The sequence below is a fragment of the Camelus dromedarius genome, chromosome 10 (genome assembly GCF_036321535.1).
Source record: "Camelus dromedarius isolate mCamDro1 chromosome 10, mCamDro1.pat, whole genome shotgun sequence".
Classification (NCBI taxonomy): Eukaryota; Metazoa; Chordata; class Mammalia; order Artiodactyla; family Camelidae; genus Camelus; species Camelus dromedarius.
Window position 1 is genome coordinate 14,882,255 of NC_087445.1, and position 15,658 is coordinate 14,897,912.

At 38.6% G+C, this 15,658-nt stretch overlaps 2 protein-coding genes across 6 annotated transcripts in view; one reads left to right on the top strand and one right to left on the bottom strand.

The window, feature by feature from the left end:
* IFT74 (intraflagellar transport 74) overlaps positions 1-7,220 on the bottom strand; it is a 66,886-nt gene extending 59,666 nt beyond the window's left edge. For 2 of the 5 annotated variants that reach the window (XM_031449591.2, XM_031449588.2), the window contains exons 1-2: positions 7,136-7,220; positions 2,033-2,171 (exon numbers count right to left, since the gene is read on the bottom strand). In XM_031449591.2, the coding sequence (XP_031305451.1) occupies positions 2,033-2,152 (120 nt within the window). In that variant the 5' untranslated portion in view covers positions 2,153-2,171; positions 7,136-7,220. Of the gene's footprint in view, positions 1-2,032; positions 2,172-5,937; positions 7,090-7,111 lie in introns of those variants that run through there. The other 3 variants (XM_031449589.2, XM_031449590.2, XM_031449592.2) reach the window with 3 other exon arrangements.
* Positions 7,221-9,173: 1,953 nt separating this feature from the next.
* PLAA (phospholipase A2 activating protein) overlaps positions 9,174-15,658 on the top strand; it is a 33,314-nt gene continuing 26,829 nt past the window's right edge. The window contains exons 1-2 of the mRNA XM_010985503.3: positions 9,174-9,712; positions 14,684-14,877. Coding sequence (XP_010983805.3) covers positions 9,357-9,712; positions 14,684-14,877 — 550 coding nt within the window. The 5' untranslated portion in view covers positions 9,174-9,356. The remainder of the gene's footprint in view (positions 9,713-14,683; positions 14,878-15,658) is intronic.

A 15,658-nucleotide genomic window follows, 5' to 3' on the forward strand; every position in this document is an offset into this window, starting at 1 on the left:
TAAAACTGCACAAATTAAAAAGAATGAAGTATATGTTTATGTATTCACACAGAAATATTTTTACATTATTGAAAAAAAAGGATAAGATAGGTAAGAATCTATATGAATAGCATTATCTTCAATTTGAAAAATACTAAAACTATACCATTACATATGTATGTGTTAGTGTTTATAAACGGACAGAAAAAAGTCTAGAAGATGTAGTCACATCTTAGACAATGGTTATACCTGGGGTAGAAGGAGGGAACTCTGACATTTTTTTCTTTGTATGTTTTCAAACAAGTATTATTATTTTAAAAACTGCAAACATTAAATAGTTAAAGCACCCAGCAGAGTAGGTGGCCAATAAATTTCAGATTCCTTTTATAAATATTTAATTAAGTATAAATTCTTACTAGAATAACAATAAGATACCCTAGCTCAGTAACATACATATATAAAAACTTTAGAAAAATCAACTTCAGTATAAGTTGATGATGATGTTGATAATACTACCTAAAACTCTAGAAAAATCTGAGAACTTTAAGAAAACTTAACTTAAAACTATTCCCTCCAAAAATTGCTGTCCTTATGAATTAAACACAGGACCTAGTACTATCTCTAGTCTGTAATTAGTCTACTGTTTGAGCTTGAGTACCTCATCTGTACCTTACGAGGTAGGCAAATCCATCTGTTCTGATCATCAGAGAAAATATTATGAGGATTTTGGTGTATTCATTTCTATGTACATATAAATGTACATCTTTATGTTAAATTGATACCATACTGCTTTTCACATTTAACATTGTACTATAAAGATAAATTATTTACTCAAATATTTTTTGAAAATAATTTTTAATGACTATCTATCAAGGATAGACATAACATAATTTATTTAAGATTTACTGGGTTGTAAGGTCATTTAGGTTATTTTCAAATTTTCACTTCTATAATTACAATAAGAATGAAATAAATATCCTTACAGGATATTTTTCTGCTTAGCACTATCAATTTATAAAATCTACCAATTTTTTCTAATGTGGTATATTCCTCTTACTGATTCACTAATTTATCTTGCATTAAGCTCTTAACATTTACTAGTTTGTTTCTAGGCTGCTGAGGCAACCAGAACATTGTTTTACTTATTATTTATAGTATATTTTTACATTAGAATATTGTACTTTTCTTATTTATGCTTTTGTATTGTTCTAGGTGAATTTTTGAATAGTTTTGTAATGATATTCCTTTCCATACCCCAAAAGAAATCTCAAGGAATTCTGATTGGACATAGGGTTTATAGTCTTAATAAAGAAAGAACCCTCACATATGAGTAAACTATCCTTTCTCATTTTAATTAAGATTATGAACTCTTTGTATGATATGCATGCTATAGATATTTTTTACCAGGGTGTTATTTTTCTTTGAACTTTTTAAATGTGTATGCAATTTTTATAAACTCAAATATATAAATATAAAAATACTTTCCTTTTCAGTACTTGATGTTTCCTGTCATGTTTACAAAGGCCTAGACCACACCAAGTTTATACAAAATACTTGCTTATATTTTTCTCTAATACATTTATAGTTTCATTCTTTAAATTTAAAATTTCTAAAATATCTAGAATTTTGTGTGAGAGAGGGATTTACTTTTTTAAAACAAATGTTTTAACATTATTTGAATGCACTATTGAACACTCCATGCTTTTGCAACTAATTTGAAATGCCACCTTAATCATTAATTAAATTCTTACATGTCTGATTCCATTTCTGGTCTATTCCATTTTACTTGATTCTGGCACCAATACACTACACCACTTAAATTATTATAGCTTTAGAATAAATTTGAATATCAGCATGGGCAGGCATCTTTTCTTAACAGTGTCTTTCAAACATTCTCCCAAATTTATATTTCTAGATGTTTTCCAAAAACACACTTATATAATATTATGCATACAGAATACAGAAAAACAAAGAAGAATCTCTCATTATAGACAGGCTTTCCAACTTCTACCAGGATATATGCACAATAATTCAATAATCAGTTTAAACTTACTCCAGTTGCCATTCGAATATTTCCTGATGGGGGTCTAATTCCAGAAGGAGGCCTTCCTGTCAACCCAATCCCACCTCGTGAAACAGGGCGAGCTCCTGAAGGTTTGTGATTACTGGCCATTGTTTGCTCACTTTAACCACTGTTTGGAAACAAGTTATATTTCAATTCTCCTTTGATATGTTCAATAGCAAGATAGTAGTGAACCACATACCCTTCCTCTAAACATTTAATCCACAGTGACTTTTCTTGTAAATTGCCATTCCAGGTACCACTACGTAAAGTTAAGCCTGTTTTAATTTCGTTCAAATTTGACATTAATGCTCCATTTAGAACCATGAAATCATTTATGACAACATGCCTTCCTCATTTCCCTATTATCTTATCAAAATGCAAGCCCCTCTAGTTATCTCTCTCCTGGGCTCTCATCCCGTACTGTAGTAGTTTTCTCTGCTGGAGAGAAACAGCACTTTCCTTGCTCCCCAATGTCACTCTCAAAACATTCTTCTTTCAAATCTTTTAAAAAATACAGGATTCCTTTCCCTTGAGGTACAAATAATCAACTATACTGCTTTGGATCTTTCCTGGTTGCTTTTATCTAGGGACCTCCTAATCTCTCCCCCATGTTTGCTGGAGTCCTTTATATCATGTTCACAGTCTCTCTATTCCAGTATCACCAACATATGGGTACTGGATTCAATATGCAACATTCTAGATTCACAGTTGCCTGACCTAAATTTCAGTAGTCATTTCAACTCCATTTCCATCATTCATAGCCGTGGCCAGATCTGGGGCTTTTCATCATCTAGAATTGCTTTATCTCAAAAATATTAATTGAAATACTTTATTCTCTGGCCTTAATCTCTCCTACACTTTTCTCACCTTTGTTCTCACTGCACTTCCCCTTAAGCCACTTCCTTTATTCACTCATTCTCTCCCAGATTAAAGCCCCCTTTTATTCATCAGAATATAATATTATTTAAAGTTTTAGCTGATAATTTAAAATAACATTTTAAAAATTATGGGTCATAACCTATTATGGCTTATGAAAACAATTTAGCAGGTTATAAGCAATATGCTTTATATATGAAATAAAAACAGAAGAAAGCTCACTGCAAATAGGAAGGGTATTGTGTCACTCAATTTTTGTTTCAGTTATATTTATATAAATTTACACATCTAGGTGTACTGGTCTATAATGTATTGTCACGTTCAAAAGAGTTTTAAAGATACTGAACTAGAGAGAGAATGAGAAGAGAGAAAAAGAGGGCCCAAGATTCTGGGCTGAGTAATGTCAATACATACAGATTGCACAGAAGAGGGGTAACTAGTACAAGAAATTGAAAATGAAGACACAGAAGACAAACAGAAAAACCAGGAGAATGTGTGTCATCTCTGACACATTCAAGAGAAGGCAGGAATGGTCAGCCATGCCATTTTCTGCTGGGAATTCAAAATGAACACTGAAATGTCCATTGGAACCCACACCCTAAAAACTATTAATGAACTTGCCGAGGTCAGTTTCAAGGACTCTTTTCCTTCTCAACACAAAACTACTGTCTCATGAGCACTAACAACTAATCTGCATCCTCAAACTCTTTTTCAACCCATCTGGCACAATCAGAAATCTTTTTCTACATCCATCCTGAACTGCTGAACATTGCTGATGAAAATTCCACAACTGTGCAGACTGAAGAACTGCAAGGTCAGAGTCACCAAACTTAGGTGGACCCTCATCTCAAAAATTAATTTATTTATTCTTGATAAGCTACTCTGTCCTTGATGATTCCAGCTCTTACCCACTTACCCACCTAAACTCTGGTTCCTGCCACTCTCTGCAGATGACTCAATTTTCTGAGAAAACTAAGACATGAAATCCACTACATTTGAAGTACACAAATTTAACCTGTACCCACCCTCCTCCAATCTCAATAGCCATCTCTTCTCTCATTCAAGATCAGTCTCTAATTTATCCTCTTGATCCCAACTCCTCTGGGACATTAGCTTTCCTATCCTTGCCTACGTCCTTCTCCCCCATCCCTACCCCAATTTCCTTGTGGTATTATCCAGCTCTTACATGTCTTTAAACTTTCTCCTCTCTGTTTGTTAACATGTTCCATTCTTTCTTAACCTTAAAAACTAATTGCTTGATCCTTGAACCTAAACGTAAAACCTAATTTCTTAGTGGGGAGGGTATAGTTCATGCTTAGAATGTACAAGGTCCTGGGTTCAATCCCCATTACCTCCTCTGAAAGTAAATAAATAAATAAACCTAATTACTCCCCCCCCAAATTAATAAAATGAGTAATTTTTTAAAAACCCTAATTTCTTGATCATGCATATAAAAAGAATATATATATATATTCCATATATCCTTTTTCTATGCAGCCAAACTCTAAAGTATAGCTCATATCCATTATTTTCTACTTTTTCCATTTCCACTATCTCCTGGATTCCTACTAATCCATTCAAAAGGCTCCTGCCAATGCAGCTAAGGATGTAAATGTCATCTCTGTTACTAGTGTTCACTCTTACATGAAACCATCTCCATGACACTCCCCCTCTTCTGTTTCTCCTTTTTCAGTCTTCTTCATCTTATTCTATCTGCCCTTACTAGCAGCATTTCTCAAGATTTCATCCACAGTCTATTTTTCTTTTTCCTCCTTAAGTTCTCATTGTGCCATCTCATCTACACTCAGGGTTTTAACAAGCTGATGACTCGTAACACCTTATCTCCAACCCTGACCTCTCACACTCAGTCTGAGGGAGGTGTTTATATCCAAATAATTACTTGACATTTCCACTTTGATATACCACCAATATTTCAAAATAAATAAATGTAAATGTAAACTCACTGTCATCTCCCTGAAACTTGCTCCTCCTCTTGGTACCATCTTCTACCAAATCAGAAACTTTGTCGATTTCTCCCTCTCCTTAATTTTCCACTGCAAATCACATAGTCCCACCAATTTTATTTCTAAATACTTAACATGTATCTTTCCCTCCTATAGTACTGTTCAGGGCCCTCATGGACTCAAGTGGATTATTATACTGGCCTCCTAACTGATCCCCTCGCGGAACACACATCTTGCCTGTTATCTTTAGGATTCCTTCTACAACCAGTCCTTAACCACTTTCATCTTCTTCAACTTGAGTTTACAGAGCTGCCCTATATGCTATGATGCATATGTACATACCTTCATCCCAGGATTTATCACACCAATTGAAATGATCTGCTAAAGTTATTTCTCTCCTTTGAGGGGAAAGGAGAATCTTATTCATCTTTATATCCCCAGCATCTATCTCAGTGCCAGGTAAAAACTTTTTGTTCTCTTTTGTACCTTGTGAATTTCCTCCCTCATGAAGGCACTGCCAGTTACAAAAATCTACTAAATTATTAAAAAAGAAACAAATCATATCCTGACTAAAATGGTTTCTCAGTTTCGATAGCCCATGCCCAGTGCTTCTCTGGCTTTCCTTAGCATCATTCATGATCAGTCCTTGGACTGTTTCCCTTATTGCCATAAAACATTTCATCCTTTTTCTTATGACTCTAACTAGGCTGATGGCCCATAAATCAATGTCTCCAGTTCTGTTCCTTAAACTGGACACAAATTCTGAATTTTCAACTATACTGGGAATTTCTATTCAGATATCCCATTATCACTTTATATTGAATATGTTTACACCAAACTTACAACCTTCCCATCCAACTAGCTCCGTAATTCCATCTATTTGGTGCTTTGAACTCTTCAAAGTAATAGAATTATTACTATTACTATTTCAAATGGAAAGGGAAGTTTCATGAAATGACTTTTTGAAAGGCAAACAAGGTCTATTATCAAACCAGTTTCTCCCAAAGAAAGCTAAACAATAAACCATTGTTTCCAGCATAATTAATCACTTACTGTAGCTTTCCTGAGAACATTAAGAAACATTAAGAAAACGACGTAGTATACAGATTCCACCTGGTTTCTTTTTGCCACTGCTTTACTATCGTAGAAAAAGCTTAGTTAGCATTAGATCGGTCCCACGGGGTAAAATAAAAGGGAGCAGCCCTACTAACAAATATGCCACTAACTCCGGAGATAGTTACTCAAATATTCACAAAATCTCTGGGGTTATTCATACCACCAGAGAGGTTCTATAAAGATTGAGGATACAAACGTAGCTGTGACAGTTATCAGCCATGTTATCCCTCTGGATGTTTCCTCATCTGTAAAACACAAGTGTGGCACTGAGCTCTATCTTGCGGAGCTCTTGTGACGGTTACAGATACTTTATATAAAGCACGTAACTCCTAATTATTACTATTCTGATCTCCCCTAAACCAGCTATTTTAACATTTATCAATTAGTGGAAAGTTGCTAAGTCCCTTCCGCTACGACTAACAGACAGAAATCTATTATTTTGAGTAAAATCCCTCAGCCTGCAATGAATTTTCTGTTTGAGACATTCGAATCCCTTCTTCTGGTCTCTCCTTGGCAGGTCTCCTCAGGGAACTGCTTGAGGAGTGTCGCCCCACATTTTCGGGACTAGAATTGGGACTTGTGGCCCGGCGACGGGCCGAGAACCACTAAGAGGTGGATTTATTTTATTTGGAGCGCATCAGCATCTCCAGGGTAAGACAGACGGTAGAGGAGGCAAGGAGGGAGAACTGGAACCCGGGATTTCTCACTGCCGGCGCTGAGGGGCAGGGAAGGAGGGAGGTCGCGCGGCTGAGGCGCGCGGAAGGTGGGAGATCGTGCCGCTGAGGGGCGGGGAAGGATGGAGGCCGCACCGCTGAGGAGCGCGGAAGGTGGGAGATGGCGCCGCTGAGGGGCGCGGAAGGAGGGAGTCCACATCGCTGAGGGGAGCGGAAGGTGGGATATCGTGCTGCTGAGGGGCGCGGAGGAGGGAGGTCGCGCGGCTGAGGCGCGCGAAATGTGGGACATCACGCCCCGGAGGGGCGCGGGGGAGGGAGGTCGCGCCGCCGAGGGGCGCGGAAGGTGGGAGATCGCGCAGCTGAGGGGCGCGGAGGGAGTCACGCCGCTCAGGGGCACTCAAACTTCTTTCCGTGGCCTCCAATACAGCAGAGCCCACCAGTCAGGCCGGCGAAGGGGTCACCTCACTCGCGATGCTCCGATCTCACGCAGCTTTCCCCGGCTTTCAGGGCCTAACCTCCAGCGCCGTTGCGTATCCCGGCAACGGGGGTGGGGCGGCGTGAGGTCCCGCCTCCTGACTAGCCTATCGTGGGCCTCAGCTCAGCGTCGCGAGAGTAAAATGATCTCGCGAGATTTGAGGACTAACTTTTTCCTTACTACTTCAGTTATCTTCTAGAAGAAGGGGAAAACAGAATTGGTTATGGAAGAACATTTTCTTTGAAAACCTTGGTTTTTCTTTATAATCAGAATAACCTCTACGATTGTTTGATTGACCTGAATTCACTCCTACCGAGTTTTATTGTAGCTGTGTAACCTCACGTGAAATGCGTCAGATTTTTTTTAATACGAATTATTTGAGGTTTTTCCGTGATAGGAAGCATTATACGGCCTTTTTTACTTACAATTAATAGTACTTTTCCTTTCTGTTAGGAGTGCACAAATACACGATACAAAATTAAGCAATACTGATGCGATTCTGGTACTATGTGTTCCTCATTTCATTGAAAGCTTTATATCTTTAGGCTTCCTTTCAGAGTTGTGATTCAGGTTTGTGAGGAAGGCCGAATTAACTGGAAAATGGTCTTAGAATTATTTTAAAATCAAGTGTTTAAAATTATATATCAGAGCTACTTCATCTCAAATCCAACCTCCCTAATGAAAGTAACTTGAAGTTTATTTTCTTCCACTCTTCCTATATAGCTTGAATCATGACATACATATTGGACTTTGAACATTCTCACATTATTTCCCTTTTGCATACATTATTTATGTCCAAATTTATTCTCTTGTATGCCTGCCTTCAAGTAGTTGAAAATCAGAGATACAAAATGAAATACTATCTCATATGGCTGAGTTCTCAAAGTCTGTAAAACATTATTTTGTAATTATTCTATTTGAGCCCAACATATCTGCAGTGATTATTTGTTACCCTTTTGGTAGCTGCAGTGAAGGGTGGTAAAGTTTACCACCTCAAAATTTGTCACTTTGTTATAAGGATTATTTTGAGCTAAAGGCAATTGAAAAGAAGATAAAACAAAACTCTCTACCGTTCACCTATTTGCCTAAAAGCAGGACACTTGAAACAATTCAAAAGCGTCCTGCCTTGCCTCTTAACCAGGATGGACAAGAGTTAATCACTAGAGACTTTAGACCTGTTTAATCAGCTTAGAGATTGCGCCAGAGTACTCTACGGAAAAAGTTTACTGGCTAGCCTTTATGTACTGTTAAGTTTCATATAGTTTGCCTGCCCGTAATTTGCTGCCTCTGAAGACTTAAAAAGTCGTTTTCCTTTCGCACTTGTGTTAAAACGTATTGTTCCGTTGTTAAGTCACTATATAACCCCAAGCTCTGGCCACCTCTTTGATTTATGGCTCTATGAATTTCTCCCTTGTATATGAGATAAACATTTTAAAAACGTGTCTTTATCTTGTTAATCTTTTGCTAGAGAGCTCCAGCAGAAAAGCTAGAGGAGTAGGGGGAAAAAGATATTTCCTCTCCTACAACCTCTTAACTGTCCAATTATTCCATACATTGTCTCACAGAGACGCTAACACCGATTTCTCCCTCAGTGTCTTTAGACACACGGGATGGGGGACCCAGCATTTACCATTTGTATTGAGTAGTGACAATTTGAGAGAAATCTCTGCGTTAACAAATACAATATTATTATTTTTTAAGTACCAAGAATTCAGTTTAGTGTTCATAGAATTCAAGCGATTGTTTCCATTTTGGCCCCAAGCTCTCTCGTTTTAAATAAAAAACAACGTTTAGCTTGTTTAAAAAAAAAAAATCTCAGGAGACTATACGAGAAGGTCTGGGGAAATCTGGGTAGGGCCGCTCCAACAGAACACGCGACGCAACCTTTCCCTACCACAGCCGCCCGCGCTGCCCCGCGGACCCAGATTTAAAATACCCGGATTCGGCGCCCCTCGGCTCACGCCTACTGGCGCGTGGCATTGTGGGATTTGTAGTCCTGGCCCACTTCCGGTATCACGATAAACAGCTCAGCTAGGGCTCGGAGAGGACTCGGGCTCCGAAAGAACCGTATTCGTGCGTCCAGGCAGAGGGGCAGACATCTCTTCCTTGACCAGCGGTCCAGTGCACAGGAGAGAAGCGAGCCTTCGCTCCGCGTCGGCCTCAGCAGTCTGGACGCACACGCTCTGCGTCATGGCGGGCTGAGGCCGATGATAAATTCCGGTGTGCATGTCAGGGTTGCTGTGTCACTCGGCCCGCTTGTCTCGCCCCTTCCCCGCCGCCCTTCCGCACCGGCCCTCCGGATCTTCCGGTCCCGGCGCCCCTCACCTACAGGCCCTCTCCCGCCGTACGCCCAGCGTTCTCTGCGGACAGATCTTGCGCAGTGCCCGGGTCCTGGGCCCCGGAAGACCAGGGCCATGGCGAGTGGCGCCACCAGGTACCGGCTGAGCTGCTCGCTCCCGGGCCACGAGCTGGACGTGCGGGGCCTGGTAAGCTGCTTCTACCCACCGGGGGCCTTTGTGTCCGTGTCCCGAGACCGTACCACCCGCCTCTGGGTCCCGGACAGGTGAGTGTTGGGAGTCCCGCTGTCACCCGGCTGTGCTGTAAGTTTCCTAACGGGCTTCGGAAGAGAATGACCCTTCCCTGCCCTAGACCCTTCCCTGCCCTATCCTGCCTTCTCCCTTTTCCCGGCCTTCCCTCCCGTCGGCTAACGAGTCGATGACCTTGGGCGAACCTCTTACATATTGTGGCTTCAGTTGTGGGGCGATGAGTTCCCATATTTCTTTTCGATTTGAAAAATTTTTGATGCCAGGTGCACCCTCCCAAATGAGGCAGTGTGCAGTGCAAGCATCTGGGATGAAGTTTAAGTAACTCCTGTTCTTCCCCTAGAATTTGCTGTATAATCTTCCCACAAATTTAGTTTTTGAGAACCTTAATTATCAAAAATTGCATTGCAGAAAGTTGCATTGGCTCCTCTCCACGTTGTCCAAGTGTAAGTTTTTTAGTCTGGGGTATGTAATGGGCTTGGGTGGAGGAAACGAAACCCCTCAAATGTTTCATGGCTGTGTAGGGATGTACTGTGTTCTTGAGGAGAGAAAGTCCAATGCCATCAGAAGATTTTCAGAGACTTAAAAAAAAAAATAGGAAACAGAAAGTTAGGTTCCAGTCCAAATTATGTTCAAGAGTTCAGCCCTCATTGGGCTGGCTGTAACAGGAAACTTAAGACCTGGAAGACAGATTCAGGTCAGATAGAGAATAATTGAGGTGAGTTATTTTACGTGGTAAGTCTCCCATCAGAGGTTTCACTCAGAGTTTGAGTGACCATACATAAATTCCAAAGATAACTGTTTATTGAGTGCCTCCTATTTGTTTGTGACCCTTAAGAAGAATAAGAGGACAGACAAGTTCCCTGTGTTTGTAGATGTTATCTACAGCCTGGGAGGGAAGATGGATGGAAAAATCAGATAATTATACATTAGCATGTGTGCTATAAAGAAAACAAATACAGATGTAGAGTTGTGTGGAGAGATGTTAAAGAAGGAAGCCTCTCTGAGGAAGGGTTTTTTTTTGTTGTTGTTGTTGTTTTTAAGATGACACCGAGATGGAGCTGGTCAAGGGAGCAAGGAATGAGGGTTGAATTGGAAGAGCACTGTAGGCAGGAGGAGGAACAAACACAGAGGCCCTAGATTGAGAAAGAGGAAAGACCTTGTGTGCAGGAAGGAATGAGCTGTAAGGTGAGGGCAGGAGCCAGATCATGTAGTGGGGAGAGGGCTGAGGAAAGGAGTTAGTAGGTGGAAGCCTTCAAAGAGCAGCATGATTTATTTATTGAGAAGTTTCTGCTAGCTTCTGTTTAGAGGCTTTTGCAGCAAGTAGTACAGCCAAGACAATGACAGACTAAACTAGGGATACTGTAGAGTAAACTCCTATGTTGGATAAGATGACCTCTAAAGTTCTCTTCTAACTCTTAGGATTCTGTGATATTCGAAACCACTTGGTAACACTGATACATGACTTCTTGGAATCCAAATTTCTGATTAAGCTTCTGCATTTAAAATTGAGTTCACTAGAAGCGCATGCCCAGTAGGATACAAACATTGCAGTAAGGAGCAGCAAAAGGATGCCTGTTTTAATAGTTAAATCCCTAAACTATTACAGGTTTTGTAGGACTGTGCTCAGTTGACAAGAGCTTAAATCTGCGATCATGGGAACTTGAGGAACTTTGAGCTGAAATGATTGTCTTTCAAAATTGGTTCTTTTCATTTAACTCATACTGTTTGTTGATTTTGTTTTTCAAAATTCCTGTGGTATTCAACTAACACTAGAGATTGAGAGCCTGCATTGTACTAGGCACAGTGCTTGATAGTGGGTGATTGGTGAGGTAAGGCTGTTTTACCTCTCATTTCCAACCGCTTTGGCTAGAGCATCTCAGAGCCATTCTTTGACATTCTAACTGGTGTCTCAGTAGTACCTTTAGCACTATAAAAAGTGTCCTCAAGGCTCACATCCTGACAATTTCTATTTATTTCATGGTATATTAATAAAGCTAATGAAGTGCTATAAAATGTTTGGAGCCAAGTAGTAAACATTTTTGTTTTCTCCTGTCCATTGTTGATAGGTTTCTGGATCTGGGTAATGTAAGGATAGACAGGGAATGATGGGGGAATTTAATTTAGCTTCAAAGAAGCAAAATAGTTCTATTCTTGGGTGGACAAAACCAGATACGTCATCTTTCACAAGAGCGCATTGAAAACCCAGAAAGTCTCTCGGCCTTCTGAAGGCCCTTCAGAATGGAGACGTTATTTTTTGGTTGTACATTAAACCGAATCAGTCAACATGTCATTGTTGCAGACTGCTTCAGGCCTCTAGAAGCCTTCCTCGCAGTAAATTGGGTTTCCCAAGTCTGTCACCAACAATTGCTTTGCCTTTGGAAAACTCCCCATATTTGAAAGACAGAACTTCATGTTTAACATTGTGCATCAAGTCTTCCGTGACCATGCCAAGGCTGAAGTGGCTTCTCCCTCATATAGACACTTGGCACTTTGGGCCTGTAGTCAAATAGTTGTGTGGAGTTTGTTAAGAAATCAGAGCTGGTCCCTTTCTACCCTCCAACCCACTATTTCCCTTTCTTGGAGGTGAAATTTTCATCTCTTAACTGCTTATTCTTGAATTTTGCTTCCATATCTGTGTATAAACTACTGTACTGCTCTTTTTCATTTAAAATTTCGTTTTCTATTTTAGCGTTTTCTATTAGTTCTTATAGAATATGAAAATTTAACTGTTTTCTCCCCTCTACCAGCCCCATCACATAAGCATCTTTTCTGTGCCCTGAGCCTTCTAATATAGTTCAATTTAATTCAGACTAAATTAGTATTTTGTGGCTGTACAGAGTCTGTCTACACCTGAGCTGTGGAATAAACCATGGTAACTTTTCCTCGATGGTTTTATGATCTCCCTGTAGCTAATAATTGTCTTGTTTTTGGTTTTCATTTACTTAATTTCCTATGTATTTATCACTAATTCAACTTTATGTTGTTTAATAGTTCTCTAGATCTCCTCTCAAGACCTCTAGACACTTTGGTTATTTTACAGTTTTATCTTCCTGACAATGAAACTTTCTGACCTGGTCTGTCAGCCTCTGATACACAACTAATCCTGGGATCTCCCTTCTCTGTCATTTCAAGAATCCTTTCTTTTGGACCTCTTGTGTTGGATTTCTGTTATCAACATCTTTAACTTTCTCCTTCTTGATTTTCTTCCTTGACACCTTATTGGAGCACATCTTCCAGGAGCTTCCTGAAATACAGTGCAGTGATAATAAATGTATTAAGACCTTGCAAGTTGGAAAATGATTTTAGTCTGCCTTGCTACTTGAATAATAATTCAAATGTTTATGGTATTGTAATTTCCAAATAATTTTTCTTCAGAATTTTGAAGCCATTCCTCCATTTTATTCTAGCCTCTAGTGTTATGGTTTAAAAGTCTGAAGCCATTCTGATTCTTGACCTATGATTTTTTTCTCATTCATTGTTCAAGGCTATTAGTGGGCCCTTTTAGTGTGAAAACTCATATCTATAGTTCTGGGACTTTTTTTTAATTCTTTGGTTTCTTCCTCTGTATTTTCTTTGTCTATTCTGAAACATTTCATATATTGAACTTGTTTCTAAATTTCTTTTTTGTTTCTCTCTCTGTATTTCTTTCTTTCTGTCAGCTATAGTTTCTCAGAAATTGCCTTGACTTTTTGTGAAATTATGTTTTTGTTTCATGGTTGAAGTATCTAATATCTCTAAGGATGGTAATGATTTTTTTTTCTTTAGTTTATTTTCTCTTTAGTGGTCTGTTTCTTCACTCCCTATTTGTTTTGGTCACTATATTTCCCTAAATGTCTGGTAATTTTTATTCTGTGCTTAGTATTAAGGGTGAAGAACCAAAAAACTGGGAAAGATCTGTGTGTATGGGTGGAGCTTGCTGGCTGTGAGCTTCACTGTATGTAGGGTTATTTGGCTGGACCATTTCATTGGGGATGATCTGTTTCCTAGAGGATGACTGCCTGGACTTGAAGTTTTGTCTTTGGTGGTCTTGGGCTCCATTATGAATGTACATATTCCTCATACTCTGAGGCTTAATTATGCCTTGTGCCCCCTGCCCGAGTCAAAGACTTTCACCTTTTCTAAAGAAAGAGCTTTAGACTGGCTGGCTGCAGGAGGGGCAGTTGTCTGGCTAGGGTGTCTAGCTGCTTTTTTTTTTTTTTTCTCTGATGCTTTAAATATTTTTTCACTGATTCAAGAAATATTTAATGATTACCACATAGTACATTGTGCTAGGAAGTTGGGAAGATAGAAAGAAGAACTTGATCTAGATTTCTGAAATTAGGAGCTTCACAGACCACTATAGAAGATACACAGACATCTATACTGGAAAGAGCGAAGGGACACTTACAGGTAGATTTAGTGGTTTATACAATATAAATTTTAAAACATGCCCTATATTTTAAATTTCTTTAGGCTTATCGATAAAATGATTTTTAAAAGCACATTTTATAAAAGCCCACCATATATTGTTATAGTGGTGTTTGGGAGGGCATGACTATAGATGAGTATGTGTGCAGTCTTTATTCAGGAGTCTTCTGTCTTTACATGCACTTGTCTTATCTCCTTCGACTAGACTGCAAACTCCTTTATTTAGCTTGAGTCAGGAATAGAATTCTTTACAATCACTAGTAAGTAGAAATGAAGATGGAGGATGAGAAAAAGCCACTTAGGATATTTGTTTCCCTCCCTTTCCTTCCTTGTTCTTTCTGTTAATTTGCAGTGAAACACTAATTAAGCTTCTCCTAATCTGATGTAAACCTCTGTAGTAGCTAATATAAATTAGATATTTAACATAATTAAATATTTAATTTAAAATGGTAGATTCATAAAATAGTATGTACTCTGATGTTCAGCCTAGACACTAAAAGAAAATGAGTACTTTGACAACTTATGTCCTAGGCTAAGTCAGAGGACAAATATATATCTAATTAATTACCGTGTCTTTCCAGTCCTAACAGGGGCTTTACAGAAATGCACTGTATGAGTGGACACTCCAATTTTGTCTCTTGTGTGTGCATTATACCTTCAAGTGACATATACCCTCATGGACTAATTGCCACTGGAGGGAATGACCACAATATTTGCATTTTCTCTCTGGAGAGTCCAGCGCCACTTTATGTACTAAAAGGTCACAAAAATACTGGTGAGTATAACGCTTTGGTATTTTTCTTTTTGAATAAGTTTTATCCTTTTGAAGATAAACTTCTCATACTCATTTTCCCTAGTTTTTATTATGTTTGTTTCACCTGTAGCTATGGCTTGTTAGTGAAAACCTTTTGGTGCATCATTGTTTTGTAAATTCTCTGTTACAGACTTACTGTCATCGGTAAAGACTGACATGCTTATTTATGTAAAAAGTTAAGTGCTCAGTTATAAAAAAATAAAAAGTAGACTATTCTTTTATGCTCTTTGTAATTTTGGTTTTTCAGGGGTTTTTTTGCAAGAAATTCATTTACTCAGGAAAACTGAGAAGTGTTTCTTTATCTTTTGGCTGTTATGTCTGTGTGCAGCAAATTGAAGACCCAGAAGGAATGTGTTTAAGGCTTTGGTATCATTTAATACTTTTGGATAGTGTTTTCTGTGACTTGTGTATATTTCTGATTCTCTGATATTTCTTGATTTGTGTTTTGCTTAAGGGCTCTTTGTTATAAGATGATATCTTTAATCAATACAGTATGTGTACTACTTTTTTAAATGTATCTGGAATTGTTTGGGACATCTGTAAACAAATAGTATGGCTCACAAACACTCTAAATTTAATTCCTCTAAGGAGTTTGTAAAATGTTTTATATGTACATGTGGGAAATATTAAATGCAGAGTGATACAGTTTTTTAAAACTTTATGAAGGAAGTCTTCATATATATATATGAAAGTAGAGATACAGTATTTTATAATAAGTTATATATAAAATATATAGAAGAAT